At 40.6% G+C, this 24,273-nt stretch overlaps 2 protein-coding genes across 4 annotated transcripts in view; one reads left to right on the forward strand and one right to left on the reverse strand.

The window, feature by feature from the left end:
* disp1 (dispatched homolog 1 (Drosophila)) overlaps nt 1-1,267 on the reverse strand; it is an 86,413-nt gene extending 85,146 nt beyond the window's left edge. The window contains exon 1 of the mRNA XM_014973747.2: nt 887-1,267. The gene's annotated coding sequence lies outside the window, so the exon portion shown is untranslated. The remainder of the gene's footprint in view (nt 1-886) is intronic.
* A 2,144-nt stretch (nt 1,268-3,411) lies between these two features.
* On the forward strand, nt 3,412-24,247 carry hmbox1b (homeobox containing 1 b). 3 transcript variants are annotated; one of them, XM_014973822.2, is made up of 10 exons: nt 3,412-3,676; nt 7,987-8,673; nt 13,808-13,893; nt 15,117-15,227; nt 16,412-16,565; nt 16,741-16,823; nt 17,877-17,972; nt 18,088-18,182; nt 18,454-18,537; nt 19,624-24,247. In XM_014973822.2, exons 2-10 carry the CDS (start codon nt 8,000-8,002, stop codon nt 19,765-19,767), a joined length of 1,527 nt encoding a protein of 508 aa, XP_014829308.1. In that variant the 5' UTR covers nt 3,412-3,676; nt 7,987-7,999; the 3' UTR covers nt 19,768-24,247. The 3 variants fall into 3 exon arrangements, with proteins under 3 accessions (XP_014829308.1, XP_014829294.1, XP_014829315.1); XM_014973808.2 differs by having other exon boundaries at nt 3,413-3,676; nt 7,990-8,673; XM_014973829.2 differs by having other exon boundaries at nt 3,413-3,676; nt 7,990-8,673; nt 18,091-18,182.
* Nucleotides 24,248-24,273: the final 26 nt, after the last annotated feature.

Consider the following 24,273-nt stretch of genomic DNA (forward strand, 5'->3'; position numbering starts at 1 on the left):
GGAAAATAACCCAGAAAATCTGATTTTAACATCTCTTCTAACAGGCTCAGCTAAACTTGGAAATGTCTCCAGATTCTTATAATAAGACCATCTAACAGCTGGAATAACGCAACAAAAATATTAGGACATATAAACAATCTACTTTGTTTTTCACTTCCAAGTTTTCTGAATTGTGGCTGGAGAGCTATATGATGAGGATAAGTTCACTACAAACTTATCACAAAAACTAAATTATTAAAAAAAATCCACTTAAAGTAGCTAAAATTCAGAAAGTGAACATAAATTAAAAGAGTTGTGGTAAATCCAGGTGATAAAATTAGTTTTTCTGGAAATAACTTGCTGCCACAGGCAGGTGTCCAAACACACAATGAGCCTCATACATTTTTGTTTATATGTGGCTTTAGCCTTAAAGTGAACATTTAATACGCATTGTGAACCAGTATTATTCTTAAAGTTAAAAGTTAACTCAGCAGCACCTGATTAATTTTTTTTTTACATAAGTAGGCTTTAGATTCAGGAAGTTGGCTTTCCTTTTTTTTAGCCTAGAATATTGTTTTCTATCCATTTGAGCCAGTTATGATGTTATCATTGTAGCTTTCGGCCTTATGTCAAATCACAGCTGACCCAGTCGAAGCTAGCCTGGCTCGTTTCCTCTGAAGCTCACAGGAACCTGGGACAACATTCAGAAACACATTCCTATCACCCAGCTCTGAATATTAGCGCCATTTCAGCTTGAAAAAACAACAACATGGAGCTTGAATTCACCCCCACCTCGCTAGCTATGGTTATGTTAGCTGAGTGACGCTGCTAGCCAGCTAACCGCTGACCAAAACAGCTGGCTGCTGGCTGAACAGCGGCTCCTTTCACCGCCGAACTACATACTCACACGGACTGCCACGGGCTCCGAAAGCCGAACGCAGGGACGGTGCCAGAACTGGGATGGGGAAAAGTATTCCTGGTCGTCCAGATGGAGTTATTGCCGGATGCTTAAGTTCAATCTTCAAACCATGTTGGGTGGGCAGCTGCGCACTGAGGTCTGAGCTGCACTTGGAAACAGCAGTGCAGCCCAGGGAGGGCTGAAGGGTACTAGAAAAGGGGTAGTTTACCTTATTGCATCCTGAAGATCAGAAAAGTGATTTATTTTGTGGCATTATTTCATTTTTGGCTATATAATTAATGTCCATTTAAAACTATAAAGGGTTAGTTGGTAGAGCACGCGCAAGACGTGGTTGTCCTGGAATCGATCTCGAGCCAATCGCTACATGCCTTTCCACGCTCTTCGCCGTATTGAAAACCTTAAGAAAAAAACTCTAAGCAAAATAAAAAACTGTAAATGAATGGAAGTGACTAAAAATAACTAATTTAATTTAGAAAAGTAACCCCGTCTGCCCAGTTTTGAGCATTTTCCCCCCAGATTTTTGAGAGCGTACTTCTACTTCAGAAGTAAATATGTCTCAGCTCAAAGACAAAATGCTTTATTTTACAATTGGCATTTGAATTTAAATGTCTGTTAATGATTTGAATGAACAAACTACATGTAAAATCTGTAAACTAGCAATTTAAGAAGTCACATGGAAGATTGCGTACAAGCTTGGTGGTAGAGCGGTTTCTTTCAACTTGTGGACACATGGGGGCGGTATAACCACAAAACTGCAGTTGAACCGCTCGGATTTGTATTGCAAATTATTAACATTAACAAAATTCAGTGTCGAGATTTGTTTGGGGGTTTTTCCCTTAAAGATTTCTTCTTTGTTTTTGTCATACCTCACATTTACAAAACACGATCAATGTCAATACACAAAGTTAAAAAAAAAAAGAGAGAGAAAAAAACAGCTTTCAAAAAATACTTTTTCCACATGTGGAGAAAGTATTTGACCTTATAAATCTAATAACTGGCCACTTTCTTTAGGTGTTAGTGATAACTAGCTATACATTTACATCAAGCCCATTTCCATGTATGTCTTCTTGTGGTTATGTTGATGCCTATTTTCAAATTAAATGTTTTTGATGAACTTTGATATAAAGTGGGTAACTTAGAGCTAAATAAGAAAACCAAATGGAGTTAAAGCTTGCTTGCCTTCAGGGCAGAGAACAGAACAATAAAATGCAACTGCACCAGCTCCTCAAATGCAAAACAGGTACAGGCTGAAAAATATTAATGGTTAACATGGGTGACCTCTGTTTTTCAGTAGAAGCGTCCAATTTATTTGCATACTAAGTTAGCCACCTGGTTTCTGCACATTCCAGAATTAAACCTCGTTTAATTCCATCTGTCTAACTGCTGAACAGCTGGGTCAACAACCTGGTCTTTTCACATCCATAACAAAACTAAAATATATGTTTCAAAACATTTGGAGGGTTACTTTTATTCTTTCATGCATGTTAGAGAAATCCTCTAGCCTCTATGGCAACCATTCAGTGTAAAACGCCTTGGTGGATCTAGCCCCGCCTTCGAGATGTAGCTCTGCCCCAGAGCTTTCTTTTTTTTGTTTTTGTTTTGTTTTCTCTGAAACCTTCTACTCCTTTTCCTGTTTATTTACAAAGGAAACACCTTAGAAAATGACAAATTAGCATTCTGAAATATTATGCAAGTTAGTTTTGCAGTCATCATCATTATCTGTCTTGTTCAGAATGTTATGAAAATATGGACTCCATGTTTATGTTGTTCGTATTAGTTCTCATAAAATTATAGAAGAGGAGATGGCCACACTTTTTTTCAATTTCAAAATTAGAGCTAGAATTAGAAAAATATTAGTCAGAGTTCTGAGATAAAAAAAAAATCTGAACACTTTTTTTTTGCCCCCAATCACAGTAATCCTGCTCCACATTTTTCCATATAAAATAGCAAAGGGAGTGACCAGAACAAAATCAAATAATGAAACATTCTTTTGGATCAAATATTAAAAAAACACTTTATAGTTATTTATTTTGGCTCCTGGTGGAGGTTTAGTGCATAAAAGCAGTGATTTGTTTTCTGGATATAATCACTAATACTCTTTCATAGGGGCTGTATCAAACACTGACATTACAGGGGTGCTCAGTACCACGAAACAGTGGTTGTATGCTTCCACCTCATCTCTAATTAGTCTGTGTTACTGTGTCTTCTCTTTTGATAGCAAACTTCAATTTTATACCACTTCACTAAAATATTAAGTGTAATTCACCTTTTTTTAATGTACGGACAAGAAGACCTTCCTACATTTTTAAGCAACAGAACATTTTTTGTGGAGTATATGATGCTGTTTTCATTCCCAGAAGCTTTCCTCCTGGCTGCCTGGCGCTGCTTGGTGCCTGCTGTCGGTTGCATTAAAAGCCGCACCGCCTCTGTTTCTGATGTGACAGCTGTAGATCCGCGAGCCCTCAGCTCCACCTCGCTCTCCTTTCCGGGATTTGTAGTCTTTCGCCTGGAGAACGCCGCCGCGTGTTATAAAGGCCTTTGTGGGAGTAAAACTACAGTTCCCTCTGCGCTCCTCGAAGGTGTTAGTTGTCAATATGGCTGTTGTCAGACAGACAAAGCGGAGAGGCAAATAATTCGCCTCTGATTAGAAATCCTTGGAAAAGGGTCGTGCAGGGCACTGCCATCAAACTGCGTTATAATTCGGCAGCAGTAAAAGACACCACTTGACTTGTGCGTTACTTTTAAAGTTAAATGGTGAAGTGGACTATTTGAACCGAGGTAAGTCATGTACTTTACTGTCTCCAACACTGAAAGTGATGTTATTAATATGAAACGCTCGCTAGCCAGCGATGGCGGCTAACTAAAGGCAGCTAGGAGCGGCTTTGGCACGGCTAGCACATTATGCTAATCACTTCAAAGGCTCTCTGCGACCGAAATAACCCGGGTTGAGTTGGCTGGCGGCTTCTGTGGTGCCAGTGGACTGTTGTCAGGACCAATTCAGAAACGGGACCGCATTAATGAAGTAAAGTCGAACGTGCAAAACGTGTCGCAATGTGTCTGATATGATGTTTGTGCTGTTCGTGGCTCATTTTGGTACGGAAAAACATTCACTCGTCGTTAGCTTTTTGGGCAAAGGGCGTGAAAACTGGCATCAACGCCGGGGGCGGCGTGCCTGCAGCTCCGCCGTTCAGAGCGACACATTGGCGCTGTCACTGCGGGCCACATAGTCAGCAAAACAAAAACACATGGATGGAACAGGCACCACGAACCGAGGAGGTCGGTTCGGACAGAACCGGAGGAAGACAAGGTGCGTACAATTGACGTAGCTTGTATGTTATGTGTCAGAAACCTGAACCTCTGATTATTTTTCGCTGAAGTTAGCATTATTATCCATTACTAACAGGGGCGTATCTAGGAAGTTTAGGAAGAGGGGTAAGGAGTTCAAATGGTGCCCACTGGTTTTGGGTTGACAAACCAAAAGCCATAATTGGAACTTCTTTACTTTTCTTTATGTTGCTGTTCAATGTAGGTACATATACTCAAAAGTGGAACATTACAAAAAAGAAAACCTCATGTGACCAGTTGTTAATTTAAAAATAATAATAATAAATGCCACTTAACAAGTTAAGGTGATCCCAATACTTGGAAAAACACGTTTGTTGTCCTTCCACAATTAAAACTAAAACATCACCCTTTGGAATCATGCAGTGGAAACCAGCTGATGTTTACCAGTTTTTTATTTTTAAGTTAAAATTAGGAAATGGAGCAATGCTTTTCTTAAACTGTGATGGCACTGAATCAGAAGTTGCAAGTCGGAAAGCAGCTTAACATTTTTGTAACAATAATGGATTTTACCTATAATGCCCTTTTTATATATTTATCAAAGGGATACCAAAACAACATGAGCATTTACAATGTATAAATCCAGTTAAATGAATAAAAAACAGATTAAAAGAAATATCTCAAAGTGAACCAAGAATTTTGCTAAAAAGAAATGTCTGAGGAGCTTATATTATGATATAATAACATGAAGATATAATTATAATTTCAATATAATGTACATATTTTTAGAAATATTATCTTTAGACATATTTTATGCATCATCTCCACTGCATAAAAACATGTAAAAATAAATGTCTGGGAAAACTAAATTCAGATTAAAAATAACTTTTTCATCCCTCACATACATTTTGCCATTTAGATTTAGGATTTGCCAAAACAGCTATTTTGTACCCATGTACTCACTTCGTACCAATTTATTTATGAAGATTGCTTGGCATTATTATTGAATTCTGAAGATGGCTAATCATAAAAATGCATGAATCACTCCTATAATTTCATTATTGATCAGTTAATGAAGACTCAAATTGCTGCCTGGTTCTATTGATTGATGTCTTGATCCGTGTTTCAGTGACCTGACTCACGATCAAACCAAATACTCTGAGGGATCTCCTGTTTGGAGACGTTATTTATCAGAGTCGTACATTTAAATCGTTTACAGTAGAACAGAAGTGGACAATTTATTAAAAAAAACAAAAAAAGAAAACGAAGAAGAAAAAAGATTGAGCCCTGGATTCCTGACGGGGTCCAATCTGATCCGATATTTTCCTGTGACTTTTTGTTTTTGTTTTTCCTTCTACTGGACATCGTTTTGACTAGCAAAACCAGTGAATGCTTAATTTGGTTAATGCTTAATCAGAGTGCACATTTATTCAAAATCCTCAGGTTTGTTTGTGGGACATTTTTTTTGAATTTATTTATCAGAACAGAATCCCTCAGACAGCAAAGTGCTTGATTTCTAAGCTAAAGAAAAGGATGTTTCATGCTTTGATCCAACATTGTGTTCTGTGTTTGTATGGAAGCTCTTGCTAACCAGTGTTTGCAATGCAAACACACCAGAAAATCAATTTCTGTCCATATTCTTCATCCAAGCATTAGAGAAACTTTCACTAATAGGTGATTTTCCATATGGGAAATTGTTTTAATGAGCTATAAACTGTAAGGAGTCCTCCATTCATAATTTATCCCTGAGACGTTCACTGCTTATCATATATACACTAGCCATATTTAATACTAAGATTGGGGCTAGTTTCACAGTTGGAAGAAGTTTTTATTCTTATCAAAAACATTTTTTTTTGTCATATTTCCATCTGGGAATTCTGAAACTCCGAGTTCAGAGAGAAAGCACCTTGTAGTCCGGTCAACATATTATTCCACCTGAGCTGTGGAGCTTCTGCAGCCCAACCGACTTGCATCCACAGAAGAACGTTGACATCACGCAGCAGAGCATATGGGATCAGTTTTAAAGTTTATTCAGCAATAGGAGACGACAGGATTGTCACAAGATCATGAGACAAAAGAAGAAAGAACAACCAATAGCAACGGCCTTTTATGGAGCTTTGACTGCAACTAATGTAGGGAAATCAGATTGGTAGAGCTATGAGAGGTGGGATTGTGATGTGATCCGCTTCACTGACAGACTTCATAAGTTCAGACTTAGGCCTGTCACAATAATGAATTTTTCTGGATGATAAAATGTGCCAGAAGTTATTACGATAAACAATAATATTGTTTTGAGACCATTTTCAAATCATGTGATGATAATGGCATAATAAAGCAAGAACACATTCTCAAAAATCAATAAATTTGAAATTCCGATAAACATTTAACACTGGAATAAGAAGACAATTTGATTATCCAAAATAAACAAAACAGATTAAACAACTAAAATTATGAAGTCTATGACATGTAAACACAAAAGGCGAGTTGAGACCAAAGACTTTTGTCTTCCAATTTTTGGTAGAAAGAGAAAAATGATAAAACATGCCAATAAAAATGATTGAGCTTATTTTTAATTTATCATGTGATTAATTTTATTGCTTATTGTGACAAACTCGGTCACAATTATTCTTTTCAGCTGTTGTTTGCATCCCAATTTGCCACGCCTGGTTTCTTCTGGTACAGAATTAGGACGCACATCTGACTTAAATGACACTAAAGTGATTTACGTGGGAATAAATGCAACATAACCGTTAATACCGCAAGCGCTTTAAAAAATGTCAATAATCTGATTTTATTTATCTGGTCTGTTTTGTTGGGTGAAAGGTTTGGAGTTGGTCTGTTCAAATTGCTGTGAAAAGTTTGCGGTGGGTTGAATATTGGCACAAAAAATCTCTAGGCTTGTTGGTTTAGGTTGTGTTGGTGGGAACCTTTTTCTAAGGCAGCTGGTTTTATTTACGGGCATCTGAGTAAAGGGGGTGGGATTCAAACTCTTAAATCATTTCCAGATTTAATAAGTAAAGAATAAGGAACAATGTATTTCTTTTCCTTCCACTTTCTAAGTGTGCAGAACTTGGTTGTGGTTTGTAAAATCCAGTTCCAACAAAAAAACGGGTGTGAATACTTCAGCTGCACCCTTCCTTTATTTGTGACCTCCAAGATGACTAACGACATCTTCCCGTCGCTTTCCCACTCTCCACAGTAACAGAACTGTAGTGAGGAGCCGGTGACCCCCTTTTTTTTTAAAGCAGTCGTCATGTCAACGCAGGCTGGGCCGCCGCCGAACACGGCAAAAAAAACATAAAAAAAAATTCTGCCGCAGTCTGTTTCCAGAGGCATTGATTTGGAGTCCAGCAAATTGCTTATGAAAAGCATCCAGCGTGGGTGGCGGCGCAGCGCGGCGCAGCGCGCGGGGATTATGGAGCAGCTCTTAAAGAACGACAGTCTGAATGTTAAGATAGCATCAGCTGTCAAGGTGACTCTGGCAGGCTGCGCGTGTTGCCTGCCGCTTCCCAAAAATAGCTGATTTATTTTTTTTTCCCTCTGCCTTGCCCCTCCCTTTTCTTTTTCTTTCACACTTCTTTATCTTGCTCTCTTTTCTTATCAACTCCTACTGTTTTTTTTTCCTCCTTGTAATTTTCCTTTTTACATATCATTCCTCAAACTCCTCCCATCATTTTTCTTTTTTTTTTTCCTCCCCATGATGCGACTGTTTCTTATCCTCTGACATCCTGTGTGCTCCCACGTTGTCAGCCTGTGAGTTTCCTGAACTTCCCGCCTGTGCTTCCTGTTTGTCTCTTCCTGCCCAGCAGCAGCAGCAGGATGTCCGACTTCAGCGAGGAGCCGCGCTTCACCATCGAGCAGATAGACCTGCTGCAGCGGCTGCGTCGCACCGGCATGACGAAGCAGGAGATCCTGCACGCGCTCGACACTCTGGACCGGCTGGACCGGGAGCACGGCGACAAGTTCGGCCGCCGCACCTCTTCCTCCTCCTCCTCCTCGTCCACCTACCTCGTAGCCGGGGCCAACAGCTCCGTCGCCAAAACAACCGCCACATCCTTCAACAATAACGCCACTGCCTCGGCAACAACCACCACCACCTCCTCCTCAGTGACGTGCAATGGCGGCGAAGGCGGTGACCACTCCTCCTCCTCCCTCGTCGTCGCCGCCGCCGTCGCCTCGTCCACCACCTCCAAAATTTCCACAGCCACGCAAACGCAGTTCAACAACAGCGGCGGAGGGCTGTCCCCGTCGCCCAGCAACAGCTACGACACGTCCCCGCCCCCGGGGCCGCCACCGCCCTCAGCCGTGCTGCCGTCGCCCGTGGCGCTGGTGGCGCTGTCGCAGAATGGGCGGGACAGCCTGGCGGCCACACCCAACGGGAAGCTGTCCCCGCCTCGCTACCCGGTGAACAGCGCGGCGGCGTCCAGGGCGTTCGGCTTTGAAGCTGCAGAAGAAGACCTGGACGTGGATGACAAGGTGGAGGAGCTGATGAGGTGAGTGGTAGTGGCAGCTGGATGTGGGGGTGGTGGGATTTGGTCTCAAACTGTTTACTTTGCAAACTTTTTCTCTCACACCTAAAGCAGATGAACACATAAAGTGCTTCTGAGAGCAGCTTTAAATACCCTTTTGTTGATTTTTCATTATTTTTGCTTTTACTCTCGGTGCATTTTCATCATGAATAGCGGGACATTGATGGCTCTTTTTTTTAAGCTTGAAGGTTCATGATGAAAAAGAAGAGAAGCACATTTTCTCTCAGGGTTGTTGAAGTGCAGCTGATGTCGGAGCACCATTATTTCTTTTCAAAGCCAAGACAACGTGTTCAGTAAAACGTCGCTTCAGCATCACACCAGTTCTGTCTGGAGGTGTCTGAATGTAGAGGCATAGAAACGCAACGATTAGAGGTTTAGCTCTGTTTTTTTTTATTATCTTTTTTTATTCTCTTTCTTTTTAAAGCCAATATTGATTTTTTTTTCTAGAATTATAGAAGCATTTATTTTTGGCCTTCCTACAAGAGACACTGTGCATCAGACTGCAGTCTCTGTAAGAGAGGCCTTTTTATTAGGTATGTCCCAATATGATTTTTTTTACTTTATCGACTGGTATATCATTATGAATCATGCCTTTTTCCCCCCTCATACATGGGAAAAACAGCAGAAATGTGAAATGACATCCTGTCTGTTCTCAGAGCTTAACTGAACATCTGACAGACCTTTTTACTGCTCCTCTGATTTAAAAGGGGCAGTATTATGTAAAGTAAACACACTCTTCACATAATCAAAAACATGCATGCAGTGTTGCTTTGATTGTTTCATGAATGTTTGAGAAATCCTTTAATCTCCATGGCAACCACTCAGCTGTGCAAAACGCCCATGTGGAGCTAGCCCCACCTTCAAGGACAAAGTTTCTCCTCTTAGCTGCTGTTTCTGAGCTTCTGCCTCACAGAGCAGCACCAACTCAGCTCCTTCAGACTAGCCAGCGGCAATTGGCAAACACCTCGTAGAACAGCACATCTGCTGAGCTCATTGTAGGAGCTCATCTCAGTGAAACACTGGTAGAAATGTTACTAAAGGATTAATAAAGGAGCCATGTTGTGATGACTTCCTGAAGGCGGAGTTTCAGAAAGAGAATGAGTTTTCAGAGACGGAGACCCAATTTCAGGGCTCTAAATCATGAAGTAATATTTTTGCAAGTCATATTTGATAACTGAAGGTGACAGTTATATTATTGTCATAAAATGTTCATGTGCCTAGAAAATACATATTACTGCCCCATTTAAGATGAAAAAAGTCACTTTAGTTTTTGTAATAACTTCCCATTCTAGATGCTGCAACAGACAGGCTTTGGCTTTTTTTTTCTTCTCCCTTGCTTTAATTATATCCACTTGATGATGACGGACAAACTACCACTTATACAATTATTGGCAGCCCTGTTAAAGCTCCTATATTGAATTTGCAGCTGCACAATCTCTCCACTAATTTTAGATCCAACCTTTTTATTTGAGAACAAAGTATTTACTGCTTGCTGTTTTATTTATTTATTTATTTTTACTAAATCTGTTTGAACAGCCCAGAACTCAAGAATGTGCTTCGATATAAACCCTTCCAGTGTAAACTGTTAAAGATGACAACACGTTAAAAAGCATGTAAACTTTTGCGAAGCGGTGAATCCAGTGTAGTGAGTTGAACATTTGAAGAGGTGCTGCTCTTTAAACTGCGGCGGTCCGGCTGCATTATGGAATCCATCTTCTCTGGAGATGATTTCTGTCAGCAGAAACGGTTCCAGTAGCCGGAGCAGCTCGCCGTGGAGGGGTGTAGGGGGGTTTTAATGTGCGAGCGTCATTAAAACGGATCACGCAGATCATCCCTAGTTCCTGCGAGGCCTATGTAGGTCACGTAGTTACATTTTGACAAATGAGAAAGCTCTGCTGGATGCAAGTACAGCCTTGAAGCACGAGCACTGATTAAATATTAGTGAAACAAGTTAGGACACATTTGAAACGGTTTCAGCTTCAGAGAGGAGATGATTTAAAAAAAAAACAAAAAACGAATAAAACAAACGCAGCTGTTTGGTTTTGGATAAGGGAGGATTCTGCTCCGCACCTAGCTGGGAACAAAGCATGAAACTCCACTTATCATATGACATGGCGAGGAGTTAATTAGGCCCATTAGCCTGAAAGGTTCAGTGTTCATAATCTATCACGGTACACGTGTTAGTCATTTCCTGCTTCCTTCGGAGCGCTTCACACTACATCCTGATTATCACACGGCTGTACAATCGGGTCCTGGGCGCCATCCGCCCGTCCCATCGCTCATTCTGCTTTAGCCTGCACATTATGAAGAGCAGGAGAGGGCCTGGTTGTACCTACTCAGCAATACTCAAAGTAGGCTGTTTGTTGTTGTTGGAGAGGGATGTGTAAATTATACAAAACTTTAAAAGGGTTTTTCAGAAATCAAAGTGGTTCCATTTTTTTCCTAATGGATACTTTTAGAGAATATGCAGTCATTTCTGACCAATAAAATCAAAATATAGCAGCCTTTTCCTTTGAAGATGCTTGCTGAATTTAGACACATTTAACAAATTAATTAAAAGCACTTTTAGGTGCAGCCAAGTCAGCTTTTTTTTTTTTTTTGAGTGAAAGTTCCTGGATAGACGTGGAATGCAAAGCGACAATAATTGGTATTGTAGTAAATATCTTCTACTGTAAGTAGACCTGTCACAGTAAACAATGAATCAGCTGATCACATGGTAAATTAAAACCTGTTAAATAATTTAAATTTTCATTATCGTTTCTCTTTTTCTCATTTGCATCAAAACTGGTCTTCAATCTGCTGAATTAGTCTCAAATAGCCCTTTTTTAAAATGTTATAATTATTTTTGTTCAGAGACTTTAGAATTTATTTTATTGTTTCTGTTTTTGTTTATTTATTCTGGATTTTTAAATGTCTTCCGGTTTCAGTGTTCATTAGAATTTAATGAAGGTGAACTTATATTATCATGCCATTATCTCACTTAAATGATCTCAAAACAATGTTGTCGTTTATCACCAAGTAAAATTCATCATAACAGGCCTAATTCTAGGATTTTACTTTGATAATATTGTCCTAATTAAATACAAAAGCTTCCTTTTTTTAATTAAAACAAAACTAAAGATGAACAATAATTTTTAAAAGATTAATAAAAGTCTACATCAAACACCTTTGCTTTGACGCCGATCCAGTTAGATTTTTGGGAGCGGTTAACTTGTCAGCAGAACCCGGCTGCCCTTCTCATTCCTCCCTTAAGCTGCATATTTCCTCCTCTGCAGGGGTCGGGTCTTTACGTTGGCACCCCCCATCATCCTCCTCTTCCTCCTCTGTCTTGTACAGCAGCTCTTGCTACATTGATTTGCTGGTGTCAATACAAGCAGCTTTTTTTTTTTTTTTTCCCAGGCTCTAATTTTAGCCGTGCCACAAGAGCCCAACGTGGAGGATGTATATATCGATGTCGAGAGTCGTGACGCGCTCTTGGGTCGAGGATTCTTGGGCGCGCTGCGTTGTGACTGAGCTCGCCTGGAGCTGGGCGGGGGCCTTCCTGTGGGAGACATTAACTTTTCTACGTGTTATTATGGATAAACGCAGCAAACGTTGAACATGTTCCGTCCCCTGAGGCGAGTCGGGGGGCCACGGTGGTCCTACGCCTGCGAATGTGTAAATATATATGTAGAAGGAGAAGTGGAGGAGAGGGGCTGACTGGATGCCAGAAGGCAGGCTGGGTACACTGTGTGACTGCACTCTGCTGCAAGTCTCTGCATGTTTTTATTTTATTTAGTTTTTTCTCCCTCCTCCGTATTAAGTCGGTGGAAATGTCGCCTTGAAGACATTTTGAAAACACGTTGATTGCGTCTCCATTTATAGAGCGGCTGCCTTTGTGTTCCTGTGGAACGCAGCGCTCATTATGCATAAAGGAACAAAAATGTGGTGAAGCTGACAAAATGGAGGCCTGAATAAAACGGGAGGGTTTAATTATTGGCTCATGAATGACAGCTGTGACGTCTGGGGAAAAATATTCACACCCTTGGAGGATTCTGAAACTATAATCATGTTTGAGTGTTTTCATGTTGTAGACCCAAGCTCAGACAGGATGCATCTGTGGACGTCTGTTCCTCATTTTCTTTTGGATTCAGGTCTGGACTTTGATCTGAGCTGTTGTATTAGAGCTCTGACTGTAGATCTGACTGGAAGGTGAACCTCCAACAGTCTGAGAGCCTGAACTGGGTTTCACCATAGGAATGGTGGGTGGACCAAAAAATCGAACTCTGGTCCTCCGACAAGCCTTGGTCTCTGTTCGGTTGAAGTGAACTTTGGTGCAGCTTGAATGCCTATGTGAATGCCAAGAGGACTGGAGACCTCTTCGTAAGCAGGAAATGGACTACAGAGCAGGGCAGGGCATTCTGGTAAACACAACCAAAACAAATGCACAAGCCTGTCGCTAGCAGGAGAAATGCATCTGGCTCTCTTACCAAAGAAAAAAAGAAATTCTACAACTACTGACATCTGATGCCGCTTCATTTTTGTTTACACTTCAGGAGTTCAGTGTCTTCTTCAGACATTTTCGTGTTGTTTTCTTCTGTGTTCTTGGTGCAGCGCCACCACAGGCGAGGAGGGAAACAGGTTTTTCAAAGTGTTTGGTTTGTTTGACACAGTGTAGTCTAGATGAGAACAGCAGCAGCTGAAAATATAAAAATGTTGCAACTTTGATCCCTGATCAAACCCAGTCTAATGGACCATCAGGTGTGAAAACAAAACTGTCCTGTCTTATAGATTCTTTAAGTTCTGCAGCTCCTCCAGTGTTACCTTTTCTGTTTATCTACTTAATGCTGTAGTTGCCATGCCAATTGATTGCAACAGATGTTAGTTTCTTACTCTCTCTGTTCAGATGATGGGTTGAACTGAGCTCTGGGAGATATCGAATCTCAGGATGTTGTTTCAGAACCAAACGCTGCTTTTATCTTTAAAAGTGCAAAAAAACAGCAGCTTTCATTTAGCATATGATTCAGACACTTATTCCACCGTAGCCTGTCATTGCTGTTTTCCTGCTACTTGTGTCCCAGTCTACGTTTTAATAGTGTTGCTGTGTTTCTGTTTGCAGAAGGGACAGCAGTCTGGTGAAAGAAGAGATCAAAGCTTTCCTGGGGAACCGGAGGATTTCTCAGGCTGTCGTGGCTCAAGTGACCGGTTAGTAGCACATGAATCCACTCTGCTGCCAACTCGGCAGCTTTCTTGCTATATTTAGCAACATTTCCCACAAAAAGAAAATCTGTAACGGCCAAAATCGTAATCGACAGGTCAGACTTTTTGAAGCTCTATGATCAGTGCACCCCTACGTTAAATACAGGTATAATAAATGATTTTATATATATATATATATATATATATATATATATATATATATATATATATATATATATGTAGAATAATTTTTGTTTATTTTCTTCAACAACAGTCCCAGTAATAATTGTTTTAATTAGTTAAAAAACAACTAAAAAGCAAATATTTTTTACTTAATTTTGCACCCATGTTTGTTAAAAAGTTGGATTTTGTTCTTTTTATTTTAACACCTAAAATAGAAATAAAATGTTGGTTCTTTGAAAAAAAGAAAAAAAGTTGGCAAATTTTATTTGGTAGCTATTTATCCAAAATGTAAAGTTGTTTTCTGGCTCTAAGCAGATTGTTTGTGGCTCTTTATATTATAAATGTTGCCTTAAACTGAAGAGGAGAGAACCTGGATAATATAACTAAATCTAAATAATCTTCCCTCATCACTTCCATGTTGTCCCAATAGTTCACAAAAGTATAAAACGTGACTTTTCCATCCATCTGCACTCTAAACCAAATCCTTAGTTTTTTGGGGGATTTTTTATTTGTTATTTTAACACCTAAAAATAGAAATGAAATGTTTCTAACTGTAGAACGCATGCAGACCCCACATGGTGCCCTGGGTTGGTTAAGACCACCTAGTTGCCCTTTAACCATCAGATTGTTGCATGTCAGGATTTGAGTTGCAGTAATGAACAAAGATGTTATCAACCAAAGGGAAAAAATGCATTCTTTAACTTTGCCTGGAGGAATATGGTCTCATCCATCACACATTACTCTAAAGCCTTATCTAAAACTCCCATCTATGGCTCATATGGCGTTCATGTATAATTAAACCGAGAGCAGAATCAGACGTGAAAAGCTAAATAAGAGGCATTGTTTGTAAATTAGCGAAGACGTCGAGGTGCATTTCTGTGATTGCCAGCTGTGATTGGAGGAGGAGGTGAAATCAAAGCCAAGACAGGAGAAAAACACTTCACCCTCACTCATCTCCTCTGTGCCTCTTGGGTCTCTGCTTTCTAATTATCCGCACGTTGTTCCGGCGCTGTGATTGGACATGTGGCTGTCTTTTTGCTTTCCAGGCATCAGCCAGAGCAGGATCTCCCATTGGCTGCTGCAGCACGGCTCCGACCTGAGCGAGCAGAAGAAGAGGGCTTTCTACCGCTGGTACATCCTGGAGAAAACCACACCAGGTAACACAGAGGGTTCAAACGAACCCCGGGGCAGATTTTCAGATCTTTAGACGAGGAAATGTGACGTCATGGTGGAAGTGGAGCTCTTCTCAATAGTTCCTTCCAGGCTTTTCTTTGGAAGCATTAGCGTGGAAAGCTTAGTCTCCGGAGCGGATGCAGTTTCTCATTATAGTGTGTAATAAGATGAGCTGGAGGAGTCAGCAATGCAGAGATGAATGCTGATCTCACCTCTACAAGATGAGACGTCTTAAATGTTAGCACACACACGTGAACACGTTTTACACTTTTAGAATAAACAACCCATACATGTCAAGATCAAAATGTTTACAAAAACGAGTGCCAGTGAGAACATGAGGGGACACCATGATGGCTGCAGTTTAGGATAAACTATACAACATCATCTAGAAATATTTAATGGAACCAAAAATACTTGGGAGCTACATGTGGCAAATTTTACATAAGAGCTCCATATTCAGCACTTCAAAATGACCAGTTACGGAGTCAGCTGTGCATGTTTACATAATCCAAGGAGGTATACAAGGTAGTGTGATGTGAAAACAGTGTTTCCATTGCGGTTTTGTGAAATACACAAAGTTTGATATGGCTGGAAAAAACACTTCATCCTAGAGCAAAACTTTTTATCAAAAAACGTCACTTTTTTCAAAATTGGTATTTCAATATTAATTTATTTTCATAATTTCAAATTGCATAATTTTATGTTCAATGGAAATGCAGCTTCTTGCGTATTTTAATCTCATGCTATGTCATGCAGGTGTTTTGTCTGCATTGATTAAGTCTGACTCACTTCCAGATGCTGAATGCTTGAGGAAGCTCCAGTGGCAGAAAATACCAACTTGAATAATTCTACCTTTCTATTATTGACCACTTGGAGGCGCTGGTAGTGTATTGATCCTGTTGATCCTCTTTCATTCCTTAATAAGGAATAAAAGAAGACATTATGGAAATACTGATAGAGCAACGCACTGTTTCTACTAGTGGCTCTGCAGTTCTGGTTCTTTCCCGTGGGAGAACATGTGCTCACCGTTTACCGCTCTGGTTACCCAAACCACTGTATTTCAGTTTGCGTCTCCTGACCACGAACACACCTGCACCCAGACGAGCGGCTTCGCTCTCTGTGCAGCGCGTTCCGTTGTAACCCATGGCCGGTTCTGCTGCTGCTCCAGGTGCCACCCTGAACATGCGGCCAGCACCGCTGCCTCTGGAGGAGATGGAATGGAGGCAAACCCCGCCGCCCCTCGCCACCGCCCCCGGAACCTTCCGGCTGCGCCGGGGAAGCCGCTTCACCTGGAGGAAGGAGTGCCTGGCTGTGATGGAGAGGTGAGGGTGGAGGAGACGGCTTCATAACGCCGCGGTTATTTCCTCCAGGAGTAAAAGGCAGTCTGGACAATGAAATGACTTCCAGTGTCTGCAAAATCAAACATCAGCCCAACAATATTGTTGATATTGTCCTTTGTTGTGAAATTAAATGAATCGGTGTGATTATTGTTTCCAGCTACTTCAATGACAACCAGTACCCAGATGAAGCCAAAAGAGAGGAGATAGCCAACGCCTGCAATGCTGTTATTCAGAAACCAGGTAAGCTACACTAACAAGTCCTCACTCAAGAATAAATCAACTTTTATTTTACATAAGTTGTATTCTTCTTTTGGCTGTGCTCCGGTTCAGCCTTGTTGGCGACGTTTGTCCTGTCTGATTTAGACGCAATTAAACTTATCTTAACCTGCATAGTTATGCTAACACTTTCCTCTTTCCTTTAATTTTAAAGGTTAGCAATTGACTGAAAAGAGGGCATGTCTTCACATCCTTAAAAAGTCTTAAATTCAGTCAGAAGTAAAAATAATTTGCCCTTAAATGCTGTCATATCAGGACTATTTAATCTGTTTAATTTTCTGTTTTCTCACAGGACTTTACTGTTGCATCAGCGTTTGAGTTGCATACAAACTTCTTCTCTGCGTTCTGTTACTTGAGGCAGCAGCAGCTGGCAGTAACTAGGCGCTAATGTACCCTTGCTAGCTAGCTTACTAGCTTTTCTTTTTTTCTTTTTCTTTTTTTTTACATCCATCATGGATAAGAACAGACAACGTTCGTTTTCGCCACTGGCTCACTTCTGTTGCCAGTCGGTAAACTTTATTTGCATTTTTTTTTTAGATTTGTCACATTTTTACATTTGATTCTAAACTCTATTCATAATGGTCTTAAAAAGTAGCTAAAAAATTGTGAATCATAAACATCTAGAAACTGTTCTATTTGAAGTGAGGTTCAACTTAGAATGCTTTACTTCCTTTTCTTGTTTCTAAGGGGATTGTTCAGAGTTGACTTCTTGAGACGCATCAATTGGAGATTATTTCTCAATGTTTCAGCTGTAACTGGTTTGATTTGAACACTGTGTGAACGTCTCTCTGCCTGTAGTGCCAAGGAATGTATCCGTCTCTGTGGGTCACACAGAGGTAAGGGGCGTAAAATATGCTGCAGCGTTTTGTTTTCAGACTTTGGTGTGTCAGACATCGCGACTGAAGGAATCTCAAATGCCGCCAGCGACGTTTCTATGAATCTAAACATTGTGGAAAAATATTTCCATTAATTAAGAGGCGTGTTAAAGCAAGACTGCTTTGTGTGTTTTCTCCATAGGGAAGAAGCTGTCTGATCTGGAGAGGGTGACCTCCCTCAAAGTCTACAACTGGTTCGCTAACCGGCGCAAGGAGATCAAGAGACGAGCTAATATTGGTAACGAGGGCGCCACTTGCTGGCAGAGCACTTTGTGTTCTAACGAACGTCACATTTAATATCTGATGAACTGAATGTTCACCGTAAAACTGAGAATCCATCCTCTTCCTCCAAGAAGCAACAATCCTGGAGAGTCATGGGATAGACGTTCAGAGTCCGGGTGGACACTCCAACAGCGACGACATCGATGGGAATGACTTTGCAGAGCAGGTAGAGTGGCACACACACACACACACACACACACACAGAACTAAGCAGCAGCCTGTGTTCTTGGCATAAAACTCGAACATAAAAAGACGAGCTGCGGCGTTTCAACTGCTGCTTACCTCGTGAAACTCTGTAGTCAGCTCTCACTAAATATAGAAAAAGCACACTTGCTTCACTCTGATGCATTGCCCTCATTAACAAGCCTCCCTGTTGTTGGAACAAATGGAAGCAGAAGTAAGGCAGTGAGCCGTCTCTATCTGTTCCCCCGTCTCAGGCCTGTGACCTGCCCTACTTCGACAAGAGACCTCTCAGCCGACCGTTTGGCCTTTACCGCCTGGAGCCCACCTCACCTACACAGGTAACTGGGAGAAGAGTGTAGTAAGGACTACATTCACTGGTGTCCTCATGACAGGGGCATGATGGGGTGAGTGCAGCAAAGCTGAAACCTGATTGGCTCAAAGAGAAATGTACATGAGATACAGTGATAAAGGTCAAATTTGGAATAAAATGCTCTAATGTACATCAGGGTTGTAACGGTATGCAGTTTGAGTTTTGAAGACAGTTTGGAAAAAGAAAAAAAAAACTTCCTGTTTGCTTATTTAAGCTTTGACTAGACCCCATATGAGAAAGCATAACTCTGTTCCAAATAAATTTGGGAAAAGTCCACCAAAGTGACACCGAGGAGCGTTGTCACTTTTAATTTATCATTACAGCCCTAACCTGTTCAATAAAAGTTGGATTTCATAAGATTATGATTTTTTCCTCCCTCTGTTTAATGTATGAAAATAGATAAAGGTGAATATCTGCTTCTTAAAGTTGGAAATGTTCATAAGTTAAAAAAAAAAATTAATGACAAAATGTAAAAAGATAAAAAAAAAATGGAATAAATAATAATGAGCTTGAATAGTTTTCCATCAGGAACCAAACTTAATGTATTGGGATTTTATGTGATTGTCACAAAAAGCAGATAGTTGCTAGGACAACTAGCAACTATCTAGTTCCTAGGCTTCAATATTTTCACTAAAATTGAAAAATTCAACATGCATTTTGTTTACATAAATCTGATATCCCTAAATAAAACCATGTACCACTGACTGCCTGCACAAATCATCTAATTATAACACAAGTGAATAAATGCAGCCGTTCTACTGACTGAGTTTGAGACATGGGGAGAATTTTTCAGTTTCTAGATGAAAACACCTTTAAGCTACACTTTTCAAATTATTTAGAAGAAAAACATTTAATACACAATGTACACCTTCTACCTCAGAAATATTCTCTGATTTGTGTTCCATATGCTTAAATTCCAAAAAGATGCATTATTATGACAAACTGTAGAAAAGTGAGCTGAAAGGCTGATAAAGGATTGACTCGGGTTTTCAGCAGAGCACTGCAGCTCATGAAGAGTTGATCATCAGACACCCTGTTTTGATTTTCCCGTTAGGACGACAGCGCGGCTCACAACGAGCATCAGGACCCCATCTCTCTGGCCGTGGAGATGGCTGCTGTCAACCACACCATCTTGGCGCTGTCCAGAACCGGAGGCGTGCCCAACGACATCAAGACCGAATCCCTGGAGGATGAATGAAGCGCTCAGGAATCGGGACGGAGCGAGTACAAAGCCCAGTCGAGACGGGGGACGACAGGGAGCGTTTAAAAAGACAAGGAAAAAAAAAGACCAAAATAATCTGACTAAGTAAAATCGTCTCCGCTCCTCCCAGAACTTCCATGTAAAACAGTGATTACCCCCAACACTCCTCCCCCCTCCTCACCCTATTTTACTCACTATACCGACCCACCTGGCAGACATTGCTACTGTAGGCTTTGTGACAGAAGAAGCAGCAGCCAGTTGTGAACCTCCCACCTAACGGTGGCTCCTCTCTGGGACCGGGTCTCCCAGGAACTCCTCTCCCTTCCCAAAACAGGATACCTCTTCTTCTTCTTCTTCAGTTTGTCTCTCCTCTTCCTTCCCTCAGCAGCCTGGTCGTCTGAGCCGATCCTCAGTCTCTCACCTCAACCTCAGAAGAAAAAAAAAAAAATCGATGCACTGTGTATATATAGCGGACTTCTAAACGTTCTCAGTCACCCTCACCTCATGACATACTACCTACACCCTCAGATTCACCTCTTCTCAGTGCAGAGCATCGAAGAGGAGCCGTCCGCTGATGAAGAGCGCTTCTTCCTCTCCGGCCCCGAGGTGGTCGGCAGGGATCGTTTGACCCTCGGCGTGGGGCCTGTCAGTCTCTTACCGAAGTTCTGCTTTCCTTTCCCTCGCAGTTGCGCTGCTACATTCGATTGACGCCAAACCAACTTTGCAAAATGTCTGTTAAGAAGTAGCCTTACCTCCCCTCAGCTGGTTCTTCATATCCCACCGTTCCAAAATCTGCACAGTTCAAGTTTCTACCCAACAGCAGCTGCAGCAGGTTTTTTATTTTTAATCTCTTATGTTAAACTCCCCTCAGAGTCATTGAGGATGAATCAACCTCCCTAAGATGTCCAGTAAGGGAACAGTTGCTTTGTTTTCCATGTCATCCATGCCAAAGGAAGTGGCTCTGTGCTGAGTGAACCCAAAGTGACCTCTAACTCCTTTGGTGTCGATTCCTCCTCAGTGTTCAGTGAAGCCTCTCCAGCTGCAGTAGCTCCACACTACAGCAGGCCTGTGTCTGGACTGGTAGGTATTGGCAGGCACTTATATTATACCCCTAAGCTATTTACTACTTCTGTGACGCTGCCTCTTTATAATGATAATAATGTAAGCTATGTGCTTTTTTTTTTATATACAGCAGATATTAAATTAGACTGAATCCACACTGGAGATAAATATCAAAGAACTCTACAAACGTTTTTTTTTTCTTTCCTATTTCACCTATAAATAACCTCAAAGGGAAGCGTTGAAGGGAATCAGTCACTTCAGGTGTCTTGGTTTCTTCTTGTCCTCAATGAAAGTTCTCCAAAACCCTGGCTGTAGATGAGCCTAGCTTCCTCTCTACTTTAGATGTATTATATTGTGGCAAGAAGTCAGGGAAAACCGCTAGCCTGACTTTGTCCAAAAATTGCTCTTAGTGTTGATAAATGATTGGGTTGTCCAAAGGACAGGAAGTGGTGCAAAAGTTCCCATGATTGACAGTTTGAGTCTCTACGGTTTAGCCTCCATCATTCACTGCACCACAGCTCCATCTTGGGGTTCAAATGGAGTTGGTAAATTCCTACTTCCTGGTTGGGGGGGGACAGCACCTCCCTCTGAAGTCAGACTTTCTACTGGGAAACTAGGAGGAACTCCAACTACCCAAAGTTATGACTTATAAGGTTGACTTTGAATTTAAATACGGCTGCTCTGTTTATTTTCCAAGACATACACAAGTAAGGGTGTGTGTAAAATCAGTGCTACACATGGTGCCTGTGACTACAACCTGAACAAATGAAAAGCAGTGTTTTGCTTATGGAAAGTAAAGCTTAAAACGTTTGTAAGAATATACTGTAGGTGTCTGTGGCATGTTGAAATTCCAATTTTTTTTTTTAAACTCAGGTCTGATGTCTAAACCGACTCTGTCTGATGTAACTGGAATACAGCATAACTACGGATTGTATGTAAAGCTGAACCCAGTAATCGGGTAATAAGTTAATCCTAGGGCTCCCTTACCCCTAGGATAAGGGAGGTCATGTTGGTTGCCAACTCTCTCCTTTTGAGTTGAACCTCAAGTTTTCCCTACATTTACCCATTCGACATGCCCCACCCATGCACTGGGTAAAAAAAATACAACTCAATGAGTAAAGCTCACTGACAGCAAATTGGAGTAAAAAATGTACACAAATCAAGAGAAAATTTTACTTTTGTGCAAGAAAATGTCAAATAATGTTCATTTGCAGTTCTTAACTCCACATGACGATATTTATATTTTTGTTCAGTGTACTTGTTTTTTTTTTTAAGTCGAGGAAAATTGAGCACGTTTTAAATGGAGCGCCCACTCAACACCCTCCCATAGAATCAAACTGGTGTCAGTGGCTCCATTTGTAGGATTACATTAGACTTTAACGCATCATTGGAACTTTCCAGCTTCTCATCCAAGTTAGTCAGCCATGGCTCATTGAAAACTTGCAATTGCTTTGGTAGCCTCAGGCATGTAGGGGCTGTGGTGGCATCCACTGTTTCCCATGAGCTGCAACGCTAAAGAAACAATATAATGTCTTCATGGTGACATTTGATCCAGTATTGAAATAGTTGAAGCAGCAGATCTAAACAAAAACCACTTGGTAACCGCTGCTAAGCTAATATTCAGACACTCTTGTTTTTGTAGTCATCTTGTTCTCAGACTTTAATACTGACCAAGAAGAGGATGTAAATCATTAGATTTACACATGTCTAACACCCTAACATTAGCTGGGTCATTAGTTAGGCTGTCTGCTGAGGTTGACAATTATAGGTTTTAAACTTAACTTTTGTAAGAGTGGTTGATGTCACTCCTTTAGTTTTTACACAAACACTGAATTCAGCAGTATACAGTTGGAGATCTTGAGAAAGGTGAGGCTATGCTATGCTAGGCTCGATCAAACATGTTAACTCTACTCAAAAGATTTAAAAACTCAGTCTTTCCTGTTTGTCTATTCTGCTTTGGATATCTTTGATGTAAAAATCATGTTCATTTTTGTATGAAGATATTATACAGCTAATATTTTCTGTATGGGGAAAAAAAGTAAACTGTCAAACTAACTCTTGGGGGCCCCCTATGGGTTCAGGAGAGGCTATGAAGCTTCTGTCGATTTGCCTTGAGCTCACTCACTATTCAAGATGCAAAGTGAGGAGATATTTCTGGACAAAGTCAGGCTAGCTGTGCGTTTCCCCGCCTTTATGCTACCATTCTACCTTCATGCTAATACTTTTTACCAAAAAAAAAAGTGAATAAAATTTTTAGACCACCAGGTACATGCAAGACTGTCCAATGGTTTTGGAGAACTGGAAAATAAACCTCATGGCAGGAAAACATATCTTGTGATTCTTCATATCTAAAATGATTTGATGTTTGTGATGAACCAGGTTACATGTTACAACACTGAAGGTGTTTAACTTCTTTTTTTTTAAATACACATCTCATGCTCATAACTCCCCATGCTGGGTTCTGGTCTAGAAAAGCTAATCAACAGCTTCCGCTTGTAAGAAGCTAAAAAACAAAACTGGTTTTTAAAGGAAGTGGTTAAAAAAACAAAAGTATGTATTTATGCTAATTTTTTTTATGGTAATGTACAAAGACGAATGACATGCTTTGAAATGAAATGTGCTTTATAGTTAAATTAATGCTTTTTCATTTTACCAAACTTATTTTTCTATTATCGTTTTAGCATTCAGCTGTCCTCCATTGTCCGACTAACAGTTTCATGAAAAGGCCAACAAAGATGCACCTTATGAAAAGTATTGATGAGTAAGCTTGAACTGTAACCTCCACCAGTGTACTACAATACAGTTATACACACGGTAGCTGGTGTAGCATTAACACGTCACACATCGTATCCCAGCTGTGATGGATGTCGGTGTCTCTACACACTAACCAGATCGGTTGAGGTTAATGAAGGGAGGAATCCTGCAGAGTGTGTTCAGAGATTTTTCTCTCAATAACTCATATTCAGATGTCTGCCTTGAACTTTGACATGCCATGATCTGTCAAACTACTGGTGTGTGTGTGTGTGTGTGTGTGTGTGTGTGTGTGTGTGTGTGTGTGTGTGGTGGACGCTTACCAGAACGGAGGCGTCCTCTTACGGTGTGGCTACGTGTCGGTCAATGTCTTCAAGTGAAATGCCACCCGGTTCATCCCACTATCACTTAGGAACAGAGGACTGAATGCTGTCGTATCAATCTCAAATATAGTTAAGTTCAAAATTACTGTATTGCCCATTTCAGAATTTAGTGCCTTTTTTGGACAGTAGACTGTTCTGTAATTAAGATGTAGTATATAAACATTTTTTGTACAGTTTCTTTGTCCATTTTTTAACTTGTGTTTATTTTAGTATGATATCTATATTATATATATATATATATATATAATGTACAAGAGAATAAAGCTATATCAATGACGTTACCCATCTTGTCTTTCATCCAGTCTGA

This window comes from Poecilia mexicana, unplaced genomic scaffold (assembly GCF_051168715.1).
Source record: "Poecilia mexicana isolate PSO_F unplaced genomic scaffold, ASM5116871v1 scaffold_21, whole genome shotgun sequence".
NCBI classification, from domain to species: Eukaryota; Metazoa; Chordata; class Actinopteri; order Cyprinodontiformes; family Poeciliidae; genus Poecilia; species Poecilia mexicana.

Bases quoted from the DNA above. Each gene is read 5' to 3' on its own strand.
- hmbox1b (XM_014973822.2), top strand. From the start codon at position 8,000: ATGTCCGACTTCAGCGAGGAGCCGCGCTTCACCATCGAGCAGATAGAC. The intron at 8,674-13,807 runs GTGAGTGGTAGT...TTCTGTTTGCAG, and splicing joins AAGGTGGAGGAGCTGATGAG to AAGGGACAGCAGTCTGGTGA. The intron at 18,538-19,623 runs GTAACTGGGAGA...TTTTCCCGTTAG, and splicing joins AGCCCACCTCACCTACACAG to GACGACAGCGCGGCTCACAA.